The sequence below is a fragment of the Patiria miniata genome, unplaced genomic scaffold (assembly GCF_015706575.1).
Source record: "Patiria miniata isolate m_02_andy unplaced genomic scaffold, ASM1570657v1 HiC_scaffold_30, whole genome shotgun sequence".
Lineage (NCBI taxonomy): Eukaryota > Metazoa > Echinodermata > Asteroidea > Valvatida > Asterinidae > Patiria > Patiria miniata.
This window is the reverse complement of record NW_024037070.1, coordinates 321,740-347,521: the sequence shown is the minus strand read 5'-3', so window position 1 is coordinate 347,521 and position 25,782 is coordinate 321,740. Positions and strand designations below refer to the sequence as shown.

General features: G+C 42.0%; 3 protein-coding genes across 3 annotated transcripts; 2 read left to right on the top strand and 1 right to left on the bottom strand.

Moving 5' to 3' along the window:
• Positions 1-258: 258 nt before the first annotated feature.
• LOC119739039 (uncharacterized protein K02A2.6-like) lies at positions 259-4,085 on the top strand. Its single transcript, XM_038213874.1, has 3 exons — positions 259-327; positions 922-2,640; positions 2,823-4,085. Exons 1-3 carry the CDS (start codon positions 259-261, stop codon positions 4,083-4,085), a joined length of 3,051 nt encoding a protein of 1,016 aa, XP_038069802.1.
• A 15-nt stretch (positions 4,086-4,100) lies between these two features.
• On the top strand, positions 4,101-4,709 carry LOC119739038 (uncharacterized protein K02A2.6-like). Its single transcript, XM_038213873.1, has one exon. The coding sequence runs from the start codon at positions 4,101-4,103 to the stop codon at positions 4,707-4,709; it is 609 nt and encodes a 202-aa protein (XP_038069801.1).
• A 16,636-nt stretch (positions 4,710-21,345) lies between these two features.
• LOC119739469 (zinc finger protein SNAI2-like) lies at positions 21,346-25,530 on the bottom strand. The gene is made up of 2 exons (XM_038214437.1): positions 25,223-25,530; positions 21,346-23,426 (listed from the first exon to the last, which is right to left on the bottom strand). Exons 1-2 carry the CDS (start codon positions 25,254-25,256, stop codon positions 22,588-22,590), a joined length of 873 nt encoding a protein of 290 aa, XP_038070365.1. The 5' UTR covers positions 25,257-25,530; the 3' UTR covers positions 21,346-22,587.
• Between the last annotated feature and the right edge of the window lie 252 nt (positions 25,531-25,782).

Genomic DNA, 25,782 nt, shown 5'->3' with positions numbered 1-25,782 from the left:
CCGACGTACAAGGGAGGTAGATTATCGCCAGCATGTTGGTCATGGTTGGTTTTCATGCTGTCCTTGCGTGATGCCAGACGGTCGTTGTTCTCCAACGGTTTCTGGGTGGTAACCATAGGGTTGTTGCTCGGTAGTGTGGTGCTGATTGGTCGTCCGAATAGGATTTCTGCCGGGGAGGGCAGATGAGCATCGATTGGTGTTGCTCATAGGTTGAGCAATGCCTTCTTGACATCCTGGTGGGTCTCGTGGCACTTTTTCATGACGGACTTCACGGTTCTGACTGTTCGCTCTGCCATCCCATTCGAGCGAGGGTATCGAGGGGAGGAGGTAACATGTGTAATGTATTGTGCATGACCGGAACTGTATGTTGGAACTATATCACTTATGCGCCCATTGATAATCAACTCAGTTATGACGTCAGGTCACGTGAGCATAATAAATCACCTTTCCAATATGGCAGCCCCCAGTATCATTGTTGACATTATTTTCCCGGAATAACCCACGTAAATACATGACAACTGGCGACGAGGATGAGTTTTACTGTTAACATTTAGCAACAAGAACTTGTCTGTCATTGACTACTTGTAGTTTTCTTCGCCGGGGAGAGCTGCAAATCAGTGATTTTGAGCGGAATTTCCGTCTAGTTTTCGCGGCGTTCGGTACGTACATATACACATAGACTTACCGTTGTTAGTTTGCCTACTCGTGTAGCGTACACACGTACTGTATTTGACTGCAACATGGCTGGTTCGCTCATAGGCAGGATCGATCCATTCGATCGTACTGAGGAGGATTGGCCGACATATATTGAAAGACTAGATCAATATTTTGCCGCAAATGCAATCACTGACGATCGCATTTATCAGTCTGATAGGCCCAAAGACTTATGGATTGTTGAAAAATCTGATTGCTCCTGAAAAGCCAAGTACCAAGTCGTACACAGAATTAGTTGATGTGCTGAGGAAACACCTCGCCCCCAAACCGCTTGTTATCGCAGAGAGGTTTCGCTTTCACAAGCGTGATCAGCGTGAGGGAGAATCAGTTACTGCATATCTCGCTGAACTTAGACGATTGACAGAATATTGCGAATTTGGGAGTTATCTCAATGACGCACTTCGTGATCGTCTAGTGTGTGGTCTGCGGGCTGGCAACATCACTAAACGTCTACTCGCTGAAGCTAAGCTCACATTCAAGAAAGCGATTGAGATAGCTACAGCTATGGAAGCTGCTGCTAAAGACGCAGTTGAATTTCAACAACAGCTGAAACCAGAGACTTCGGTCCACAAATTCGCAGCCAAACCGCAACCAACTTCAACATCGACATGCTATCGCTGTGGGAAATCTGGTCATTCTCCCAACCAGTGTCACTTCAAAGACGCTACGTGTCATGGATGCAACAAGAAAGGTCACATCCGACCAGTCTGCCGCTCGAGTGCTAGTCCACAACAGGCTAGTCGCCCACGTAACTCTCGCAAAGGCCGACCACAAGGAGGAAAAGCGAAGGCGAAACACATGAAATCAGTCGAGGAAGCCAGTAGCGACGACGACATGACCTACGTCGGTCGACTCGGAGTCAACAATCTGGATCATCGCAAAGATAGCACGATCTGGTTGACCCCATCGATTAATGGCACAAATATTCGCATGGAACTTGACACAGGTTCGGCTGTATCTGTAATCTCCAAGGCAGACTACCAGCGACATTTCGCGAATTCGAAACTCGAGTCAACTCCAGTCAAATTGCAGACCTACACTGGTGAAAAGGTATCACCAGTTGGTTGTCTGCAAGTGGACATCTGCTACCAGGAACAACGACACACCGGACTGTTGTATGTTGTTCAACGCGGTGGGCCAGCATTGTTTGGTCGCGATTGGCTCGCCCACTTCAAACTGGACTGGCCGAGCATTTTCGCCATATCATCTGAGCATCCGCCAGTGAACATGGAGGCTAAGTTACAAGCCTTGTTAGACTCGTATCCTGAACTCTTCAAGGACGAAATTGGGGAACGCACAGACATACGAGCAAAATTGACTCTCAAAGATAATGCTCACCCAGTGTTCCTCAAGGCAAGACAAGTGCCATATGCACTGAGACCCCAAGTTGAAGCTGAGCTCGCCAAGCTTCAACAGCAGAACATTATCTCACCAGTAGAGACTAGTGAATGGGCCACACCCATAGTGCCCGTTCCAAAGAAAAATGGTGGGGTAAGAATTTGCGGTGACTTCAAAGTGACTGTTAACGCCAACTTGCATGTTGACCATTACCCCTTGCCCAAGATCGACGACGTGTTCGCCACCCTGGCAGGCGGACAGCACTTCAGTAAGCTTGACCTCAAACAAGCATACTTACATATGGTAATGGACGAGGAGTCAAGCAAGCTACTCACTCTCAACACTCACAAGGGACTGTTCAAAATGAATCGACTTGCCTTCGGAGTAGCATCAGCACCCGCAATATGGCAACGGACAATGGAGCAAATCATCCAGGGCATTCCAGGTGTGCAGTGCATTCTGGATGATATGCTCATCACCGGTCGCGATAACACAGAACATCTTCGTAATCTGGAGAAAGTTCTATCTGTGTTGCGCGATCGAGGACTGCGTCTCAACATATCCAAGTGCGAGTTCTTCAAGAGCAAGGTAGTCTTCTGTGGTCATGAAATTGACGCACGGGGACTACAAAGACGCAGGACAAGATCAACGCGGTCAAGAACGCACCCCGACCTACTAATGTTGGGCAGGTTCGTTCCTTCCTCGGACTCATCAACTACTACCACAGATTCTTGCCTAACCTCTCCACTGTTCTACACCCACTTCACCAGCTCTTGGAGAAAAATCACAAATGGGCGTGGTCTACAGAATGTGAGACAGCATTCGAGCAGGCAAAAACTCTGATCACATCTGAGGAAGTCTTGACCCACTACGACCCAAAGTTGCCAGTCAAATTAGCTTGCGATGCATCACCGTACGGGCTGGGCTCCGTCATGTCCCACGTAATGCCCGACAACACGGAGCGACCAATCGCATATGCTTCGCGAACATTGTCATCCGCTGAGCGAAACTACTCGCAAATCGACAAGGAAGCCTTAGCCCTCGTGTGGGGTGTCAAGAAATTCAACAACTATCTGTGTGGGCGGAAGTTCACATTGGTGACTGATCACCAACCGCTCACGTCAATATTTCATCCCGCTAAGAGCATCCCTGCAATGACAGCTTCTCGCATGGTTCGCTACGCTGTATTCCTTGCCAGCTACGACTACGAAATTGAGTACAAGAGTACCACCAAACACTGTAACGCGGATGGACTTTCGCGAATGCCACTTCCTGAGGTCAGGGTAGAGCACACTGACCCAGATGATATCCTACACTTGTCGCAATTCGACACATTGCCAGTCACCAGTGCCCAAATACGCAAGGAAACTGCTCGCGATGTCGTACTCGCCAAAGCTTACGAGTACACTATGAAGGGCTGGCCTCACTCCCACGACTCTGAACTGAATCCATTCCACGCACGTAGGCATGAACTTTCCGTACACAACGGATGCCTCATGTGGGGATTACGCGTTGTAGTGCCAGCCAAGCTACGCGACAAGGTCCTCATCGAGCTACATGAAGGTCACCTGGGGGTTGTCAAAATGAAAACCCTCGCACGCGGTTACATGTGGTGGCCTGGCATCGACAGTGACATTGAAAAACTTGCCAAAGGTTGTTCTGGATGCCAGCTAGTCCAGCACAACCCTAAGTCAGCACCACTTCACACATGGGAATGGCCCATGTCTCCATGGCAACGTATCCACATTGACTATGCTGGACCGTTCCTCGGTCAAATGTTTTTGATCGTAGTGGATGCACACTCCAAATGGCCAGAAGTGGTAAGCACCAAATCCTCCGATTCTTCTCACACCATTGATATTCTGAGAGCCATCTTCGCGAGAAATGGAGTTCCGGAGCAACTCGTGAGTGATAACGCACCCCAGTTTACATCTGATGAATTTCAGATGTTCCTCAAGCGCAACGGTGTGAAACACATCACATCTGCCCCATATCATCCCGCAACAAATGGCCTCGCTGAACGGTTTGTGTAGACATTCAAGCAAGCCATGAAATCAATGACAGGGGAGAAAGGAACCACATCTGCCAAACTGGCTAGTTTCCTGTTGGCATACAGGAATGCTCCTCACTCTACGACTGGACAGTCCCCCGCTACACTGTTCATGGGACGCAACCTTCGTTCGCGATTGGACATTCTGAAACCCAACATTCGCAACCATGTTAGCAGTAAGCAGGTGGATCAAGCAACATCTCACAAGTCTGCTAGTGTGACCCGAGAGTTTCACATTGGCCAGACAGTCTCTGTTCGCGACTACCGCGGTAAGCAGAAATGGATCCCAGGAGTCATACATGCGCGATCTGGTCCACTGTCCTACCAAGTTTGTGTTGGGCCAAACATGATTTGGTGCCGACATGTTGACCAACTCATCGACTCTGACACCGGAAAACCACCTGATCTGAACACACCACATGATGCAGTCCCAGAGATACTTCAACCAGACCCAGTCATCCCTGCATCATTAACCGCTACGCCAGAACAAGCAGTGCCTAGCGAAACACTCACTCCAGCAGAACCACCCTTGCCAGCAAGCCCAAAAGTAGTGGAACGCCGCTACCCATCTCGCAATCGCAAACCCCCAGATAAACTCAATCTGTGACTGTCTAAAAGACAAACCGTCTTGAAACACACGTACAACCATTATGTTTAAAAGGTTTAATTCTTAAAGTTGTATTTGCACTTTCTCTATAAGTCTAGAGACCAGCATGTTAAGTAGATAGTTTAGAAAAGAGAACAAAAAAGTGTTGTGTTAAGCGTTTGCAATGAAAAATGAAAATTGCCATTTCATCCAGGATATATGCAAAATAGACATTATATTAATGTTTATTATCTCACATATTATGCGGCATTTATTCGCAAAACTTGTTGAACTGCTTAGTGCTACTTGCATCAGCATTATTTATCAGCCACTTCACAAGCTTACATAAAAACATGATATGGAGTTTGCTTAACATTTAAATAATCATCTGAATAGTGAGGAGGAAGTGTAATGTATTGTGCATGACCGGAACTGTATGTTGGAACTATATCACTTATGCGCCCATTGATAATCAACTCAGTTATGACGTCAGGTCACGTGAGCATAATAAATCACCTTTCCAATATGGCAGCCCCCAGTATCATTGTTGACATTATTTCCCCGGAATAACCCACGTAAATACATGACAACATGGGTGACCGACCATTCCTCACACATGGTTTTGTATGGTTGTCCAACAAATTGTGGACCGTTGTCGGAGACTATCTCCTTTGACACGCCAAAGATACTGAACGTTGCTGCTGTTTTTAGAGCGACAGATGAGCTTGACGTGTTAGATAGTTTGTGCACCACCATGGTGTGAGAGGTACATCATGAGGTTGGAGTGGTTCCTTCCGTTGGCGGCTTTGATGCACTTTGCATGATTGGCATGATTTGACTAGTTGATTGACGTGGTCATTGATGTTCGGCCAGTAGACTGAGTTGCGAGCTAAGCGTCTCGTCTTTTCGATGCCGAGATGACAAATGTGGAGTTGGGCGAGGATGTCTTGTCTCATTGATTCAGGTATGACTACTTGACGACCCTTGAATATGACACCAGAGGCCAGCCCTAGTTCATCTCTGAATGACCAATATGGACGGATGTCTCGAGGTACATCCTTGATTGATTCAGGCCAGCCAGCGTATATGAATCTCTATAGCTCTCTGAGGACTGGGTCCTTGACCGTCTCGCGTTGGAGGGCGTCCTGCTTGGCTGCGCCAAAGTGCACCAAGTCTAGTTGCTGGGTGCTTATCTGCTGTTCAATGCTGTGAACGTCGACGGCAACATCTTGGGGTACGTCATCATGATCAGTCGGATTAGGGAGTCTGCTCAGTGCATCGGCTATCACCATGGTGCTGCCTGGCTTGTACTCAAAGTCAAACTGGTACCCTTGCACTTTGATTAGTAGTCTTTGCAGACGTAGTGGGGCACTGGTTAGTGGTTTGTTCCATATGGTCACAAGCGGCTTGTGGTCGTCGAGCACCAAAAGCGGCAACCGAAAAGGTATGTGTGGAACTTGATTACACCAAAAACCAGGGCAAGAGTTTCCCATTCGATGTTGGAGTAGTTGGATTGGGAAGTCGACAGGCTCTTAGATGCGAATGCCACTGGCTTTCCATCTTGGATGAGGCAGGCACCGAGGCCTTTCTGAGAGGTGTCAACCTCGAGGGTGGTCTTCAGCTTTGGGTCATAACACTGAAGGCATGACTTGGCTGTGATGGAGTGCTTGAGTGCAAAAAATGCAGCCTGGTGGTCATCTTGCCATATGAACGGGATATCCTTCCGCAGTAGGTTTCGCAAGGGTGCGGCTTTGTTGGCACAGTTGGAAATGTATGAAGACACGAAGTTGACGATGCCGAGGAACCTCTGCAGGTCTTCTTCGTCTGGCGGAGTTGGCATGGCATGTATGTTGGCAACTCTGCCAGGGTCAGGATGAATACCACTAGCTGAGTATAGGGAGCCAAAGAAGTTGATCTGCTTCGTCTTGATATGGCATTTGCTACTATTGAAGACGAGGCCTTTGCGTGTGGCTGTCTCCATGAGGTGAAGGAGATTGGCATCGTGCTCACTCTCAGCGATGCCAACACAGCCTGGTACCTTGCTAATGATGCTATCCATGCACTGCTGAAATATGTCTTGGCTTACCGAAAGACCGAATGGAAGTCGACGAAAACAATATCGCCCGAAGGGTGTGCGGAACGTTGTCAGCTCTTTGGATGCATCGTCCAAGTGGACAGACCAGTAGCCAGCCTTAGCGTCAAGCTTTGAGAAAAACATCACTTGAGAGAATGCGGGATTCAGCTCCTCTAACTTAGGTATTTTGTGAGGACACCGCTTGAGGTTGTCGTTCAGACGCTTTGGGTCCAGACAGAGTCGGAGTGAACCATCCTTTTTTACGCTTGTCGTCAGGGAGCTGCACAAGTCGGTGTGGTGTGTAACTCTACGGATGACACCGTCACGTTCCATCTTATCCAATTCAGCCTGAAGTTTGGGTTTAAGGTGTACGCTACACTTGCGAGGTGGGTCTATGCTGGGGTGGGCGTCTTCTTTCAGATGGAGATGTGCTTGTGATTTGAAGTTGCCTAGTGTGTCAAACTGTGTTGGGTACAACTTCTGAAGATTGCCAATGCCTTGGATGCGGTGCGTCTTGATGAGAGGTGTGCCTGTAACTACTGGTTGAGGCATCGAGTGTGTGTTGTGGCTGGAAGATACTGCATGTATCGTTACTAGTCGTAGCTTTCTGCTCATCGGCAGGCCAGCAACGGCAGGACCGGGTACATCAACTATGAAGAATTTCTCCCGGGACCAATCGCCACCCTTGTAACTACACATCAGGTGTATGTATCCATGGCAGGTTATTCTAGTATCTAGAACCGTTATACGCAGTGAGTTGCGTGTCGGTTGGTGAGGCTAGTGACGTCCATCGGCTACCGTAGATTTGTTGCATCGTACGGACTGGTAGTGTATTGGCGCTGGCTCCTGCGTCCACTTTGACTTTCAGGAAGTGTCTTCCGAGTCGATCTGGGCAAACGACGTCTAGTGTAGTGAAGACTTCGGTAGGCCCTTGCAGCTGTCTCAGAGTGACACACATGTTGGACACAGTGATGGAGTTAAATGTGTCACCCGGTAGGGTCAGGTCATCGTCGTTAATGAGGTCTTGCTGCTCCCGTTGGTCATTCTTGTAGTCATTGGCCCTGGAACTACCACGGTTCGGCGATTTCTTGCGGGGTCTTTGTGACCTAGATGTGCTACGCGCTTGGCGGCGGTGCTTGCTTCGTGATCTGCTGGGTCGACGGCTTTATTAATCGCGATTCGCTTTTCGGCAAAATCTTGCCCAGTGGCCCTTGATCCTGCATGATTTACACGTATCATGATATGCGGGACAGCTGCGGGGTTAGTGCGATAGGCCGCAGTGTTTGCGAACAACGCATCGAACGCATGGCATCTACTGATGCAGAATCGTTTGCAGCTTTGCGTGCTGAGTTATCCGAAAGCAACTCGAGGCATTGCTTGCTTGCCGCGACAGCTTCATGGCGGCGTCCCTCTTCTAGCATCACTTCTATCGAGTAGCCTCGCGGTTTCTCGAAAAGACTGTGGCGGAATGCGTCAAGGGGAGTCAAAGCTATGACCAGCTCAACAACGCGCTCATCGAGCTCTGCGGGTGCAAAATCGCAATCTTTAGCCTTGTCCCTGCATCTGTTAACGAAATTGTCAATCTTTTCATCAAGCCTTTGTTTGTATCTCATAAGTTCTAATCTATGGATTCGGAAATTCACACTGATTTTCAATTGACTTTCAAACAGCGCCCACATTTTTCTGGGTCTTCTTGGTCTGCTTCGGACAGTCCTGATGAGGCATTAAGGCGTTTTAGCCCTTCGGTCCCAACAGCTATTTTAATCTTTAGTGCCTGTTTATCTGCCTGGTTTACATCATTGTCCTTCATGCACAGAACAAGCCTTTGTTTGAACAACTTGAATTCTTCACCCACATCTTTTGTAGCCCAGTTCATCTCTGGGAATTTCGCCATAGTTATGCACGACACAAAGCACAATGCAATCAGGCAAATATACATCAACAAACCTAAGTTGGAGGCCTATGCAATTACTCTTTGAGCACACGAGTATAAACAATTGTTACAAAATATGAAACAATGTGTGCACTGTAAATGAACACTGGTCAAACTGATGGCGATCTTACATGCATATAATGTAAACACACAGTATTGTTATTGTAAACCAACAATGTCTATGAATGATGGACCGTTTATGACAGTTCATGTGTGATGAGCAAAAGTTCCAAGGTCTTAATGTTGCAGTTCTTGCCTGTAAAAGTTCTTGCTTGAGATCCCTTTTCAAACTGCTGATGGTCACCTGTTGCAAGCGCTCCGCTGATACTTGCAGAAAACGGGTACAGTCCGGAAAATCGGCCCGATGATTTTCTCACGAAATGGATAGAGTGCAGCTGATCAGCACACGCTGGAAATTCCGAAGTCGTTTCGGCAGAATGTGTAGGTTAATGCGATGGCTATGTCCAAATTCTGCTGCTATCACCTTGTCTCGCCCTTTACTGGCAGTCGAGGGGTGTCGTCGGTTGATGTGGGGAAGTTGTGACCGGGTAGGGGGCTGGATGTCTGGCCGGAACGTGTCTCTGTACAGCCGTGATGAGCACCACAGTACATGCAATGGCGGCACGTCAACGTGTCGTCGCGCACGCTGTGCGTACGTGTGAAAGCATGGTCTCGTTGTTGCAGTGTTGAGTACTATACAACGCACTGTGCATATGATGCAATGCACACCGCAGAAACCGCGTGGTTTGCTCGTGCGTAGGTGTTAAATGCTATCTCGGTCCTTTTTCACCGCTGCCACCATGTTGTGATGGTGAAATAAGGTGAGACGGACACGGCTTGTTTGTGGACCTCCATGAGTCTAGGGCTGGTAGCTTTATTGCCCTGAGTCCCTAGCGCGCATGCGCTGTACATGAACAACATGAATATGCATATCTCTACAATATGCTCTAGACAATAGAGGGCGCTATGCATAATTATAAGTGGCACAGTTAAATAATGAATGCACACATTCATTACAGAAGTCATGACCCAATTGTTTTGTTATTTTATCATATTTCCTATGTTGAAAAAAATGCAGAAAAGCCTATAGATGTCCTGTTCATCAAACAGGCATAGCTCTAGTTTTCTTTTTCAGTCATTTTGCCATCAGTATTTGTACACGATTTTTGTTCCCGGCACTTTGGCCACTAAAATCAATCTGACTGCCTTTTAACTCGGCACATACTTAGACCAGTATCCGAAAATGTGTGCCGAACACTGACGTCATCATGACGTCATCACATGACCTGCGACATCACATTAAAAGTGCATATTTTGAAGGCCTACATGTATATCTCCATAACCAAGGTCTGACTTGTTTGAAACTTGGTATGTACCTAGACCAGGATGTGTTAAAGATGAAAATTGAAGTGACGTCACTATGACGTCATCACGTGACATGTGACATCACATTAAAAGACTAAAATGCATAATTGAAGGTAAATATCTACAGAACTACAGGTCTGATTGGGTTCAAACGTGATATGTACCCAGACCGGTGTGTGTTTATACATGAAAATTCAAGTGACGTCCTGATGACGTCATCACTTGACATGTGACGTCACATTAAAAGTGCAAATTTTGAAGACCAATTTCTACAGAACTACAGGTCTAATTGGGTTGAAACTTGGTATGTACCTAAACCAGGATGTGTTATAGATGAAAATAATTAAGAGCGACGTCACAATGACGTCATCACATGACGTGATGTCACATTAAAAGTGCATATTTTGAAGGCCAATATGTACAGCACTGTATTGGTCCTGATCACTCTACTGCACATGTTGTCCTATCAGTCTTACATGACATAAACATACAATAACAAATTACCGAAACAGCCGTATGATTGTACACAAAAATAACTAAATTAATTTTTTTTTAAATGGGGTGGGGCACACTCCCGTTCAACCCCCTTGATCTACCTTCAACTTAAATAATGTAAAATTACATAAATTGCTCGAAACATTGTAGACTTTTGACAACATGTTGTAATTGCACCCCATAACCAACAACCTTTTCACCCACCAACACCCAAAGTTTTTTTCATGCATACCACCTATGTAAGCCCATAAAAACACAAAGGCATGCAAATATTGCAGTCTCCATGTCCAACAGTAAAGCTGAAAGTGGGCATTTATTATTATTATAGGCAGAATGATCATATGTCAAGTACAGCCTAAGGTAAATAACCTGTAAACTTTTAGCTCAGTGGCTACTGTACACTTGAGAAAACATAGGAAACGTACCAACACACATATTTTTTGTCTTGTACCTGGATTCCATTGCTGACACACAGAAACAAGTGGGCGCATGATTAATGATTATTTTCTTGCAAATGATACCATTTCCGGGACAATAAATTTAACAGGTGTTTCTGACAAATGGAACATCCCCTATCTTCACTTTGAATCTTTTTTTTTTAAGTCGGTACATCCCTTGCTGGGTAATTATATGATCCTACATGTACGACCCCTTAAAGGGTCCATGCGATGAAATGTTCTTTGGAGATCAATTTGTGCAACTTAATACTCCTCTTAAATGGTATGAAAACTATTTGACATCCCTTTTTGGTTAATTTTATTGAAAAGTGTACTTCATTCAGCATTTAAACATTTTTCATGGTTTTCCGGACTACCGGGGGCACTGTTGCTGTGATGTCATTTCAGGAAGACACTGTTCGGTTTAAGGGTAGTCTGTTCAAATTGTTAACCCAAAATTTGTTCATTGAAAACATTTGGAGGAAGCTGTGGTCATTGGCTGACTGCCAATGAGTTATTGACGCAACAAATCACCCAAGAAAAGAACATTTACGACAGGAAAATACCCAAAATTCTAGCAACATTTTGTGCTGAATTAGCTGTAACATTGAGGTTTCTCCCTGGAATGATATCACAGTTTCGTTTTGCTCATGAATACGAAAATTTGCATTACAGACATGTAACTTTTCCTCTGATCCGGTGTTTTCCTCTTTTTTTTTTTACTTCTCATGAATTCCATTACAAGTTGGAAAATACTGTACAAAATCTTGTAGGGAAGTATGTATGGGGGACCCTCGTACACCCCCCCCCCCAAAAAAACTAACTTTCACCACTTTTTTGGGGTGCCTTTAATTTAGGGTCCTAAAACACATTTTGAATGTTAACAGTAAAAAAAATACGATGCGAAGGAGATATCCAAAATGGCGGCCAATATGGCCGCCAAAAATGGTAAAAACTGGGGAAAAAAGCATTTATCGTCAGCGGTTTCACGAAGGGACAGGCATGTCAAAATTGACAATTTTTTCGATTTCAAGTTTTTTTTCACTATTTTGCTTTAAAACATGGTACTCAAGCATTCTGACATGTTTCCGTACGCAAAACATCATTAATTCCTGAACATTAATGACGCCAGGGGCAGTCATCTCGATAATTGCATTTTGCGATTTCACGAAGAGACGCGAACATGCCTGCCCCTTGAACACGTACAAAACGTATTGCACGGAGAGGCGTAAAAGTAGGTCAACAGGAGATTTTCGATTTCACAAAGGGACGGGCATCTTTGTTACATTCTCAGCTGCGCGCGCGTAATTGAACACGCGCGCCCTTCCCTATGGAAAAGCACATTAAACAAGAAGGGCGTAAATGTGGAACAGTGAGATTTTCGATTTCACGAAGGGACGGGCATCTTTACTAATTAATTTTGGCTGATTAACCACTTTATTAATTATAATTAATGGGTTCAAATTAAAGTTTACCTATCAAAGAATTACGTCATGGTTTTCTTATTGCATAAAGTTGTTGCAAAGTAGTAGTTTTTGCAGTTTTAAAAACGGAGAAACTTCTGTTGCGATTATCTCGAAAACGGTTTTTCTTCAAAATCCACATGCCCGTCCCTTCGTGAAACCGATGACAATATTTGCCAAATTATGTAACCTGAAAAGCATACATAAAATGGTTAGTTATATGTTTTAGACCCTCAAAAAACTCATTCCTGGTATCCTTGTTTTGCTATCAAGTATCATGCTTCAATTTTAAGATGGCGGTCAATTTGCTGGCCAATATGGCCGCCATATTTGTAAAAAAAATTGAAAAAGTCATATATCAGCCTAATAATATGATAAAATCATAAATGAAATTGTTAGTTATATGTTTTTGACCCTCACAAATTCATTTCTGGTATCGCTTTTTTGCTATCATGCTTAAAATGTATGATGGCGGCTAAGATGGCGGCCAATATGGCCGCCAAAATGGTTTTAAAAAAAAAGGAAAAAATCATATATCAGCCAAATAGTGTGATGAAAGCATCAATTAACTTGTTAGTTACGTGTTTTTACCCTCGCAAATTCATTTCTGGTATCCCATTTTTTGCTATTATGCTTGAAATTCAAGATGGCGGCCAGGATGGCCGCAAATATGGCCTCCAACAGCGGTCAAATGTGAGAAACATGATATATATTAGCCAAATAATATGATAAATGCATACATTTAAATATTAGATACATGCTCTTAACCTTTACAAATTCTTTCGTTTTGCTACCGTGAACCAAATTCAAGATGGCTGCCAATATGGCTGCCAAAAATGGTCAAATTTGAGAATAGCCATATATTGGCCATAGATGTAAATGATATATATCAGTGAAAGTTGAGATGATGTACTTGAGACTGCATTGCATATCTGGATTTGTCTTACTTGCAAACATGTTTCAAATTGAAGATGGTGGTCTAAGTGACGGTAGTAAGGCCGGGCTTCCATCACTGGCCGGTTTAAGTACAGGCCAGCCGGTAGCACGGCCAGTTAGTTTAATCCTCTTCAAACCGGCCGAGCAACCAGCCAGACTCTGGCTGAGGCACCCACTCACTATAGGCGATCTATTGTGTTGATGCCTGATAATTGCAGGTCCAACATCAGGGACCCAACAATGAGTATTATTTAATCCGCTTAATCCTCCACGGTCAACAAAAGGCCTTAAGTGGGCGACTGCTATAGAAATTAACTGACCACTTTCCTTGGGAGGCAGTTACATGTACAGGCAAATGGTTATGATAAATAATTAGGAGTTACTTTCTGCTTCTTCTTTTGGTAAATTTTACTTTCATGGAAACCAAACTGTTAGGTAATATGCTAAACGAAATGTAATGAATAAATATATGCCAGCCATCCATCTATGGAAAGACAGAGTCTGGAAAGTTGTTAACGCCATGTTTACACAATAGACACGAATCCGCTTAGAACTCTTTGTTTAACTTTGGAGGCTGGCAGGCTGCATACCAGTAGGTTGTTCATTGAGTGACTGAGGGGCTTAAGTACTGGCTGAGGATCATACCAGTCTCAAAGGGCCAGTACATGGCAGCGCAGTGGAAGAGGTCAGATCATGGAGGTAGAATTAGATGTACCCATCCAGGAAATTCTACCTCCTAGAGAGCACAATATTTGGCTGATATTTGACGTTTTTCTAATTTTTTTAACCAATTAGGCGGCCATATGGGTAGCCATATTTGCCGCCATATTGGGCGACCATTTGAATTTGAAGCATGATAGCAATGAAGAGATACCAACAATGAATTTGCGAGGGTAAAACCATATACAGTCGAGTCTCGTTATAACAAACTAGTTCAGACCTAGCCAAATTGTTGTTATATCAGAATTTTGTATTATGAGGAACATCAGTCCCATTCATTGTGCACATAAATGCAGTCGGGAGCAAGGCTTTATGTTTGTTATAACCAGAATTTTGTATTCACAGAGTTTGCACTAACGAGAGTCGACTGTAACTAACAATTTCATTGATGCTTGTATCACATTATTTGGCTGACATGTGACTTTTTAATATTTTTTTACCAATAAGGCGGCCATATTTGCCGCCATATTTGCCACCATATTGGCTGCCATTTTGAATTTGAAGCATGATAGCAAATAAGCAATAGGAACTAGAGATTTATGTCTGTTTGCAACAGAACATAGGGCTTTTCCGCATTATAATTTTTAAAAATCAAAAACACGTCCCTGACTATGCATGTACGTTTCAAATGTACAGTACAAGAATGTTTAAATTTAGCATGTAGCGTCTTTGAGATATATTATCGTCAAAAAGAAAAAAGTCCATATTAAATCAGATGTATCGGACAACGTTCATACGGAATTTTGACCCATTGGGACTGATAGTTTTCTCAATATGAGACTCTGAAAAGTGACCCTTTATGATGACGTCACATGCCCTACGATGACGTCATCTTGACAATACGTGTCAATGCACATTTTTTTTGCATTGTAGCCTTGGTTTGTACCAAGTTTAAAGTCAATCAGGTGAAGGAAAGTGTTACATTTTGGAAGCAGAATGACATTGTAAATATTAAAAAAAAAAAAAAATCAAACAATGACATCATGGTGACGTCCTTTCGAATTTTTTCATACTAGTACCATTATCTAGCTATCCACTAAGTTTCATGACAATCGGACTTTCCCTTATATGTGTTTTCAAAAATCGCATTTTTGATGACGTCATGATGAGGTCACACATTTCTCAAAAATGTGTGCATTTACCTATTACCTAACAAACCGAATAAATTTTTTTTTTTTTTAAATTTTGGATGTTGCGTTCGTGAGATATGGCTTAAAGGTCCAAAACTTAAGAAATGCATATAAAATCGCACGATGACGTCACCTAAATTTTTACCTATAACACATCCCGGTCTACCTTCATACTGAGTTTCAACCCAATCAAACTTAATAGTTCTGTAGATATAAGACTTTAAAATATGCACATTTGTGAAGACTGACTGTTAAGTAAGAATTTTCTATTAATTAATCAAACAAAACAAAACAAATGTATGCACATGCTTTACTATTGTAATTCATTTTATTTCCAAAACAAGTCAACAATTAAAAAGAATACCAGAAATGGCGAGGATATTTACATGTATGATAACTATTGTTCCCAACTCGCAAGTGTCAATACCTGAATGGTCATCGTTCTGAATTACACCACATTATCTTGGCGCATGGGGGCGCCATTCACTTTACACGGTGTGCCGTTGTATTTTTTTTAACGCGCTGAGTATTTTGATCGCGTAAAAGTTTTTACGATTTCACACTGGAATTAATATCGTCCTTCGACGTTATTTTGCGTTTGCAGCTGTAGAATGGGAACCAGATAATGGAACTTTCATGAGCAGAACACTATTAAAAAATTATGTTAAAATATAGACGGTACCGTACCATTTAGCAGACACGGTGAGGGAAAATTTGCAAGTTTTGGAAAACATGAATATTTATTACATTCATTAAAAGTACAGAAAGGCACAATATTTTTTTATCGTCCTTGTTATACAACTCCGCAGAATGTTCTTAAAGGGAATGTATATCATTGGCTATTGCTGTAATTTTCAGAAATGAACTATTTTGATGGGTTAGTATAACAAATCAAAAATATTGTTAGACATGTTTGAAGTTTTGTGTTCTAAAATGCTGCAAAAACCAAGAAAAATAAAAATGTTCAAGTAGTCTTGTTCCCTGACTCCACTAAAGATGAAATGGATCAATTTATAGATGCCGGAAAATTGTAAGGTAATGGAACCAGTCTAATTGGCCTGCACCCGTTCATGAACATGTAACCAATAGCAAACAAAATTTGGACTGAAAAAAACTGATAAATTTGGAGCAGTAGTTGAAAAATAGTTAGGTTTTTCCAACGGTGGTCGGCCGACCACCGTTGGATTTTTTTTTTACAAAATACCACTTTTCTTGAAAATGACTTCACACATGGTGCCATAATTTTACAGGATGCTTTAGACTGTCATTTACCAACATCCTAGTAAGGTATTTCGTAAAAAAATTGGTAGTTTTGTTTTTTGATGTTTGCAAATGTTGTATATTCCCTTTAACGCCTGGTGAACTGGATAAAACAAATCGCCAAGGTGTTTTGGCAACGCAAAAAGATAAATTTCCTGTGCAAGATCAGGCCCTGTGCCACTCGTTTACGCTGCCTTGCCTAGCCTGCGTACAACCCACAGCATTTGTTTGAATGTACGTCTGTGGTACAACCACAGACATATAAACCATAGACATATAATAAAACCTAGACACGACATTTGCTATTGCGCCTGTGAGCAAAATGCTACGCGTATAGAATAATGTTAATTACGCGAATGCTCATTATTGGCTTGACGCGTCGCGTCGCACCGACGCCCATGACGAGAGCGGTTTCACTGCGTGTGTTATTTGGAATCCGTTTGCGCGTAAATCAAAGCCACATGATAATTCATGCATCGCACCAGGCCGCGTGACGCAGCCTATTTTGCTCACAGAATTCACAACGTAAAAGCAGACAATGTCGTGTCTAGGTTTTATTATATGTCTATGATATAATAATAATAATAATAATTTGGGAGGCTAATCATCCTTACTCGCAGCTGGTATGCTGAATTGCGAAGGACACCGCTACAACGTGGTCGGGCCGCTGGCACGTAAAGGCGCCTATGGCTGCCGGCCACATCGACCCATATATGACCACGGAGCACAGCCTGAGATCGAAAGTGTTTGATTTTTCCGGAGGGAGGAAAACCGGAGGGCCCGGAGAAAAACCCATGTGGCACAGGAGAGAACCAACGCACAACAGTTGTTCGAAAAACACAACCGTTAAAGTTATGCAGCGCCCTCTTTTGGCGAGAATGAAGGGACGTAATGTACATTGTACGTGTACGTGCTATACGATGTTTAAAGCGGAGGTGTGGTCAACCTGAATTTTAAGTGTGCTGCAGGGCTTGTGCAAGTACGCTTTTTGCCACCAAACCTAGGAAAGTTTCAGACCTACCCTTAGAGTGTGTTTTGAAGCAAAATTCAAGAATATTACTGTGGGAGTCCCGATATAGGACACCGCCGTTGTGTATGGTGTGTTTGTCGTGAGAGCTTTTTCTCTATGGCACCGCGATCGCGTGCGGAGGGACTTTCCCTTCAGTGAGAAATAATTTTGCGTAGAGTGGACGATGAGAAATTCGGACACGTGCATACCGTACACCAATGTCAGGAACTCAGGAATGACAACCCTGCATCCTGAAATAAGACAGAATAGTACAATTTTGGGGGATTAAAGTTCCAGGAAGTGAGTATTTATTAAGCCAAGATAACATAGATCCACTTTACAGCTTCCTTTAATCGCTTTATTTGTGTAAAGTTTGCAGACACGTGATGTACAAAATGAAGCTTTCTGCGTACATGTACATGTGTTTAACCATGTACAGTCGAGTCTCGTTATAACAAACTCGTTCGGACCTAGCCAAATTGTTTGTTATATCGGAATTTTGTGTTAAGAGGAACATCTGTCCCATTCATTGTGCACATAAATGCACATTCGGGACCAAGCCTTTATGTTTGTTATAACCAGAATTTTGTATTAACAGAGTTTGTACTAACGAGAGTCGACTGTACATGTAGTTCTATGTGTTTTTCACAGTGCAGAATGTACACCACTCCATGTACATGCATGAGACATCCTAACATTTGGGATTGACTGACCCTGGGGTAAGGTTTTATATATATTTATTATTATTTTTGAAGACAATTATTAAACTAAAAGTGTGTCTAGAACCCAGATATGATTAAGAAACTATGTGTATTATTATGTAATAAATAGGCACCACTTATTTTTTGTTTCAGGGTTTTGTTTTTGGGGTTTTCTATTCCTAACTCAATGATATGACCAAGCATCAGATTCGTAACATATGAATTCCTTTGGGGAACTAACCCACCGGGCCGGTTTTTATGTGCAACCTCTATGAGTCTGAGAGAACACGGTGAAAAAATCATTAAAAACGGGCCTTTTTTCACATCTGTCGCCACCACTTCATTATTCAACAGGGTATACCTTAGATCTCACTACAGTGTGACCCTAACAATATACTCTTTCAGAAAATGAAAGAAAAACTGAATAAAACACTGAGTTTCACTCGCGAATTGATGTTAAACATTGCATTTTCAGTCAAAAATCTCCCTGTTTTGTGTGTAAACCACGCGTTCAGCCAAGAACTGGTCCATTAACATCATCATAACATTAAATAGCGCCACCTGGGAGCTTAGATCTCTCGAGTCATTTTTCTTCATCTTGTCAGCCTTTCAACAATATAACCCTTATTGTGATTGGTTAAAGGGAATATACATCATTTGCTTTTGCTGTAATTTTCCGAAATGGATGGAATTGGGGGGTTGGAAATATATAGCAAATATAGTTACACTGACTTTTTTGAGGTTTTGGGTTCGAAAATGCTATAAAACCAAGAAAAACAATCATTTTCCTGTAGTCTGGTTCCCTGACTCCATATAAGAAGAAACATAGCAGTTTACATACATTGGGGAATTGTAAGGTCAGGGAACCAGTGTAGCTGGCTTGTACCCGTTCATAGGTGTGTAATCGATTGCAAACAAGTGCGATGGTCAATTGGGGCCAGTGTTTGAAAAAAAGCCAGTTTTTTCCAATGCTGGTCGGCCGACCAGCGTTGGAAATTGATACAAAAGTACCACTTTTCTTGAAAATGACAGTAAACCAGGTGCCATGATTTTACAGGATGCTTTACACTGTCATTCACTAACAGTCCGGCAAGGTATTTCAAAATGATTTGGTGGTTTTATTTTTTGATGTTTGCAAATGTTGTATTTTCCCTTTAAGGTTTAGGCTCGCGTGTATTCATTTACTATTAAAAGAATTGTACATCTAAACTCCAATAAAATTTGCCGTTGCTCAATGGCTCAGCGCGTAGGGTCTGTTTATTGTACACGTGCTAGGCAGCGCTACTGTATATACACAGAGCCCAGGAGCTCTTATCTCTATGTATCCAAGGTCATCTGGCTGTGCGCTTTGGCCAGTTTACATGGGGTCCTTTTGACCATAAAGGATTTGATATGTAAACCGTAGTGATCGAGAAGTGATTGATTGGTGTCCAGCTTTCATCCGTGTTTAATTATGGACGGACCCCAGCCCTAGAATTATAGTAGGGTAGACCACCACATTACTATAAGGGTAGATGTTTTAGGAGTTTTCAATTAAAAAGAGGGTTTTTTCATTCTAACTTCCGGTCTGATGTCATCATCATTTTTTTCGCGCACAGGTGTTGTTTGCATTAAGGTCATTATATACCCTCATTTTGAAGCAAGTACCGCAAACTCCGCCACAGACATCAACTCAAAATTCATTTTTCAACCTGCCGCTAGAGGGCGCTCTAACATTTTATGACGTCACCTGTAATTTTTGTGTGAACTACAACCTCACCACGGACTAACAGCATTGAAAGCAAGTTCACATTTTTTTCCAGTTTTAAATTATAAGCCACTTCCGGTTTGAACCGGAAGGAAGGGTCACGTGACTTTACGCACATGAAATAAAATAAAGACCCTGGATTGGCCATATTGGCCGCCATATTGGCCGCCATATTGGCCGCCATATTGGCCGCCATATTGGATTTGAAGCATGATAGCATTGAAAATAGATACCGGAAATGATTTTTCAAGGGTAAAAAACATATAACTAACTTTTTAAATTTTATGGCTGATATATGACTTTTTTTTATTTTGTTTACCATTTTGTCGGCCATATTGGCTACCATCCTGGCCATCATCATGAATTTGAAGCATGAAATGAATTTGAGAAGGCCAAAATCATATTTCATTTATGATTTTATCATACTATTAGGCAGATGTGCCTTTTTTCATTTTTTTGTACCAATATGACGGCCATATTGGCCACCAAATTGGCCGCCATCTTGAATTTGAAGCATGATAGCAAAAAAAAAAGGATACCAGAAATTAGTTTTTGAGGGTCTAAAACATAAACCTAACCATTTCATTTATATTTTTTTAGAAATGTCTTTTTTTCCAGTTTTTACCAATTTTGGCGGCCATATTGGCCACCATCTTAGATATCTCCTTCGCATCGGATTTGTTTTACTGTTAACATCCAAAATGTGTTTAAGGACCCTAAAAGGCACCCAAAAAAATTGGTGAAAGTTAGTTCGGGGGGGGGGGGGGGGGGGGGGTTCCCCCATACATACTCAACTATTGTGTGGTTTGGAATTGGAGTTTCCTTGTTTTTTTTCTTCTTCTAAATTCCCAGTTACATTCCTGGCATTAGCATGAAAATTAACAAAAATGGCAACAAAATACCCTTGAAAATGGCAAAACGTTTGAATAAGGTTCAATTTCAAGGATTGCATTTACATAAAAAAAGGACATTGCATGGCCCTTTAATTAGTCTTTGTCCAAGACGCTAGTGATCAATCAGATCGTGTATATCTAACGGCATATTAGACCAGCACGCCTGCTCACACTGACGTCCTTGGAATCCTGTTGTAGCCGTTCAACTTCTTTATTTTCTCCCTAGTCTTTCTTAAGGAAACAATCAGCCACTACAAAATGGTTTCCATATCTATGTTTTATAATCAGTCACGTGCGCAATAATGAATGTTCAGCACTGAGTGCTGAGCCTTTTTTTTTTTTTTTTTAAAGAATATATTGCTCGATGAATGTAATTTAAACATATGCGCTACGTGCTGTGATCAAGCATCACTAATTAGATATGCAACGCAATGATACCCCCACATGCACGACTACCGGCATCCATCACATTCTGAGTGATGACTACAGTCATCTATGAAGCACTCTCCCATTTTTCAGTCTTATTTATTCTTAACGTCTGCGAAATCTCAAATAGAAAATGTTCACCTAAACTGCTTCTTCAAAAAGTACAATTAAAATGGTGGATGAGACATTGTGTTGAATGGTCACCATTGGAGACGACCCGACATAATGTCACACTTCTACCGCACATTGTGCAACAGCACTCTACAATGCAACCATGGCTATTGATCACTGATGTCTTGGGCCAAGACTTCCCTTTAACTTGCAAGCGAAGAAACCCCATGGCCATGAGACTAGTAATGTATCATTAAAAAATCAGTAATGATGAACCATGGAGCAAGGAACAGAAGGAGTTAGAACTCTTGGGCACTTTACATTTTGACCATTAACACTCCAATCCCTCAGGATGTCCATAGCTAAAAAAAACTGTGACCCCAAGCCTGGACCATTCATTGCATGAATGCAAGTGGCCTTTGAACACGATGATCATCACCACCTTTTAGCTGGTAACCAACAACCTCCCTCGTCATGTCACATCGTTGCTCTCTTTTTTTAAATTTTTTTTATAGGTTTTAACAACTGTTCGGTTGTTAGACGTGAGTTATGAAATCAAGTAATCAATGTGCGTTTTATTGGACCTTGAAAGCGCTATCTGTTTCTGTTATTTGAAGATAAATTGAATATTTTTTCCGAAAAGTTATCATGTCTTTCGAAAATTTTTATTGGCAATATATCATTTATGAAATGACAATTTGGGAAATTTCCGACGGTTTCCAACGGACGGTATAGAGTATAAGTATTTTGTTCAGTTATGTTGACCACATTATGAGCCAGTATTAGCCAACTCCGAACATACGCTTTCAAAATCATTCATTTACGGCAATGTATGACAACTGCGCCGGCATTACCATGGTGCTATCCACAAAGCCTAACTCCTTCTTCTAGCATTAGTGGGCACGGATATCAATAGGGTAGAAAAGCAACTGAATAAGCTGGCTGCCAGGTGCTTTCTGTTGTTGCTTTCGAGGGAGGTGACGATCATATACCACTTTGAAGTAGGGGAGTTCTATCTCCTTCTGTTCCTTGCTCCATGGATGAACACACATACAAGTTTACAATTGGGAAAAACGTAATAATAAAAAAACAAAATCACCTTAATTGTTAGACAATATATAAGAATAATCACTGTTAAATGCACTTTTTGATTTATTAATTGGGAACTCGCTCCATACAGCTTTGCAGAATTTTCGCTGTTATTCACTTGAAGCAACTGCTTGTGGAAAACAACCGGTGACCTCATGCCTTGTTAAAAGAGAAATTCTTGAGTAGGTTTTAGCGCACCTCTGGCAACCGTACTTTTTCACCTCAGAATGTGTTTGAAGGTGTGCACGAAGATTTGAACGATCAGCAAAAGAACGTCGACAATGTGCACACGAAAATGGCCTCTCTCCTGTGTGCGTGCGGATATGGCCCTGCAGTAACCAAGGTCGTGAAAAACTTTTGCCACAGTACTTGCATTTGCAAGGCAATGTATGAGTGCGAATGTGCATCTTCAGGGCCCCTAGAGACATATACTGTTTATCACAATGTTTGCAGCTAAAACAGTTCCTGCCAGAGACCGATTGACTGTGGAATTGTCTGTGTTTCATTAGGCCCCCAGAGGTAACAAACAGTTTCATACATTCAGGACATTTAAATTTGGAAATGCCACATAAACGCAAGTTGTTGTCATTGGGTGTACGGTTCAGACTACTGTCTATTTTAGATCCTGTTGTACTCTGAGTTAGAATACTTGCTTGCCCGGTGAACGCCATGGAAGTTACATCAAAAACATTTGTGGATGAAAACCTTGGTAGTGGCACATAACTGACTTGTGGATACCCACTTTTGCTGTTATCTTGACATTGTCGATCCAGTAGTATTCGGTTTCCGCTGCAACACATTTTATTTTGCTGAGGTTTGGAATAGAGGATGCTGTTTTGCCAGTAGTGTACTTGTTGAATCTCATTGTGTACCCCTAATGACTGAAGACAGGGGAAATAATTGGACTCCACAGATAGAGGTGTGACCTTGGCATCGTGGAGATTAAATGCTGTAGCGGAAACAAAATAAATAAATGAAAATTGAAGATTAAGAAGGGGGAGAAATGAAGAAAAATAAAAGTTAAATTTGACTAGTAACTACTGGAACAAAAACAGACAGTGTGGATTATGTGCCCTAGCTGGCCTCGACCGCATAATTTCGTCCCCACACAATCTTCTCTCTTATTAATGTTAAAGAGTGAAAACAACCCAAACAGAGTTGTCCGCCATAATGGCTCTTTAAAAGAATGGTTGTTTCACTCTTTAAGAGTGAAGCTTTTATCTTTTAGTCTGGTTTTGACAATGGCCCATAGTAAAAAAAAGCTCCAAAAGAGTGAAAGTTCCTTCTGGCTGACAACTCTTTTTAAGTGGTTTTTCACTCTTTTACATTCCGCCCAAGCATGAGTGGTCCCAATTAATAACTTGAGACCATGCCAGGAACTGGGCAATGAGGCATCCCCATTTGTTGTTTAAATATTGGATTTTGTATTATTAATTCAACCTACCCCTTTGTTGGATGTCAAAGGTATAGGCCTAAATGGTATTCTGGATCTCTCACCAACTGCATTTCAAATGTTTCCTTTTACAGGCATTGTGCTCATGACCCGCTAAAATTTTGACCCTGCCCAAAGTGTTATTATATAGATATGTCCCCACACAACATTCTCTCATATTTATTTGGCATTCATTATACCAAAGACAGTTTACCCATACCTATTGGTCGAGGGCTTGTCACGTGGCTGCCTTAAATGGTTTATGAAACACCAGTGGCTGGTTTTAAATATTTTCCGGTGTCATATGAAATTTTGATTACTGACTATCTGGTCCCTTTTACCCTTTTGTTGGTTGAACGTTCACAATCTTCGCTTTATAATGCACAACACTATCCATGATTCCATATATTAAGTCATATATTGTATAGTCCTTAAATCATTTGGAAAATCTCTGCGCCAATCTCCCCATAAGGAGATTATTTTTTGGTATTAGGCCCTACTCGCGAGAGGCACATACCATAAGTAAAAGTAAGTAGACATGAAGTGAAATTGAAACAACATAAAGTAAAATCATAATAAAGTAAACAAAATCGTTGGAAATTTATAATTTTGACTTGTTTAGACTTTCTGACTTTTAAATATTTCTGAATTGGACTATATATGTGTGATTGGACACTGGACAGTGTTAAATAAGAACCGGTATATTTAAATAAGAACCTGATATTATTTATCAGCCTGGTCGCTGATAATGTGGGCCAGTTTGCCAATAATGGCCTGAGCCGAATCAGTGTCCAGGCCCCAAGCTGCCCAAGGACATATTTATTCCCTTAAAGAGGTTGTGGAATGCACGAAGACATTTCCGTTATTTTTCGGGTATATGTAGCCTAAGGTGTGATGAAATAAAAACGACTATTGTGTCTTTCATGAAATGAGTACAAAAAGTACTTTTGAGAGCTGTTTTTCAGGTCCTGTTTCGACCCGAACGTGCAATTTGTAAAAAAGTCGTCGTTGGGGGCAGCAAACAAAACATAGTAAATCGTGACGTAATAAACAGGACTACGCTGCATCTGGAGTCCTGTTTATTACGTCACAATTTACTATGTTTTGTTTGCTGCCCCCAACGACGACTTTTACACAAATTGCACATTCGGGTCGAAACAGGACCTGAAAAACAGCTCTCAAAAGTACCTTTTGTACTAATTTCATGACAGACACAATAGTCGTTTTTATTTCATCACTACATATGCCGAAAAATGAAGGAAATGTCTTCGAGCATTCCTAACCTCTTTAAAAGTAGATGCTGCTTCGTATACCATTTGTGAGAGCTCCATAGTGAAGAATAGACATAATACGCAGACAATGACAGCTCCCATTGCAAAAGTCTGGTTTCTAGACCTAACATTTCTAACTATTCTGAGAAATCTGTGGTCATAGCTGCCGCGTACGGCTAAAATTAAACACGACCAAAGCAGGTTGGTTCCTTGGCCTCCTCTCCATGTCTGTAATGATCAGATGAATCGGACTGAATAAAAAGCACACTTGAGATGTTTCAGCTAGCTAAGAATAGTGTATTGTGTCTAACAAGATGGCTGCCTACATGCACTCAAAACTCACATGGTTATGTGCTCTAGACAATAGAGGGCGCTATGTGGTTAAAGGGAATATACAACATTTGCAAACATCGAAAAATAAAACTACAAAGTTTTTACGAAATACCTTACTAGGATGTTGGTACATGACAGTCTCATGCATCTTGTAAAATTATGGCACCTGGTGTGAAGTCTTTTTCAAGAAAATGGTATTTTTGTATACATTTCCAATGCTGGTCGGCCGTCCAGCGTTGGAAAAACCTAACTATTTTTCAACTACTGCT

Excerpts from the sequence above, each read along its gene's own strand:
- LOC119739469 (XM_038214437.1), bottom strand. The coding sequence starts at position 25,256 with ATGTCTATTCTTCACTATGGAGCTCTCACAAATG. Across the intron at positions 23,427-25,222 it reads CTATGGAGCTCTCACAAATG|CATTTAATCTCCACGATGCC; the intron begins GTATACGAAGCA and ends TTTCCGCTACAG.
- LOC119739038 (XM_038213873.1), top strand. The coding sequence starts at position 4,101 with ATGAAATCAATGACAGGGGAGAAAGGAACCACATCTGCCAAACTGGCT.
- LOC119739039 (XM_038213874.1), top strand. The coding sequence starts at position 259 with ATGACGGACTTCACGGTTCTGACTGTTCGCTCTGCCATCCCATTCGAG. Across the intron at positions 328-921 it reads GAGGGTATCGAGGGGAGGAG|CCAAGTACCAAGTCGTACAC; the intron begins GTAACATGTGTA and ends GCTCCTGAAAAG. Across the intron at positions 2,641-2,822 it reads GCGAGTTCTTCAAGAGCAAG|CTCTTGGAGAAAAATCACAA; the intron begins GTAGTCTTCTGT and ends CCACTTCACCAG.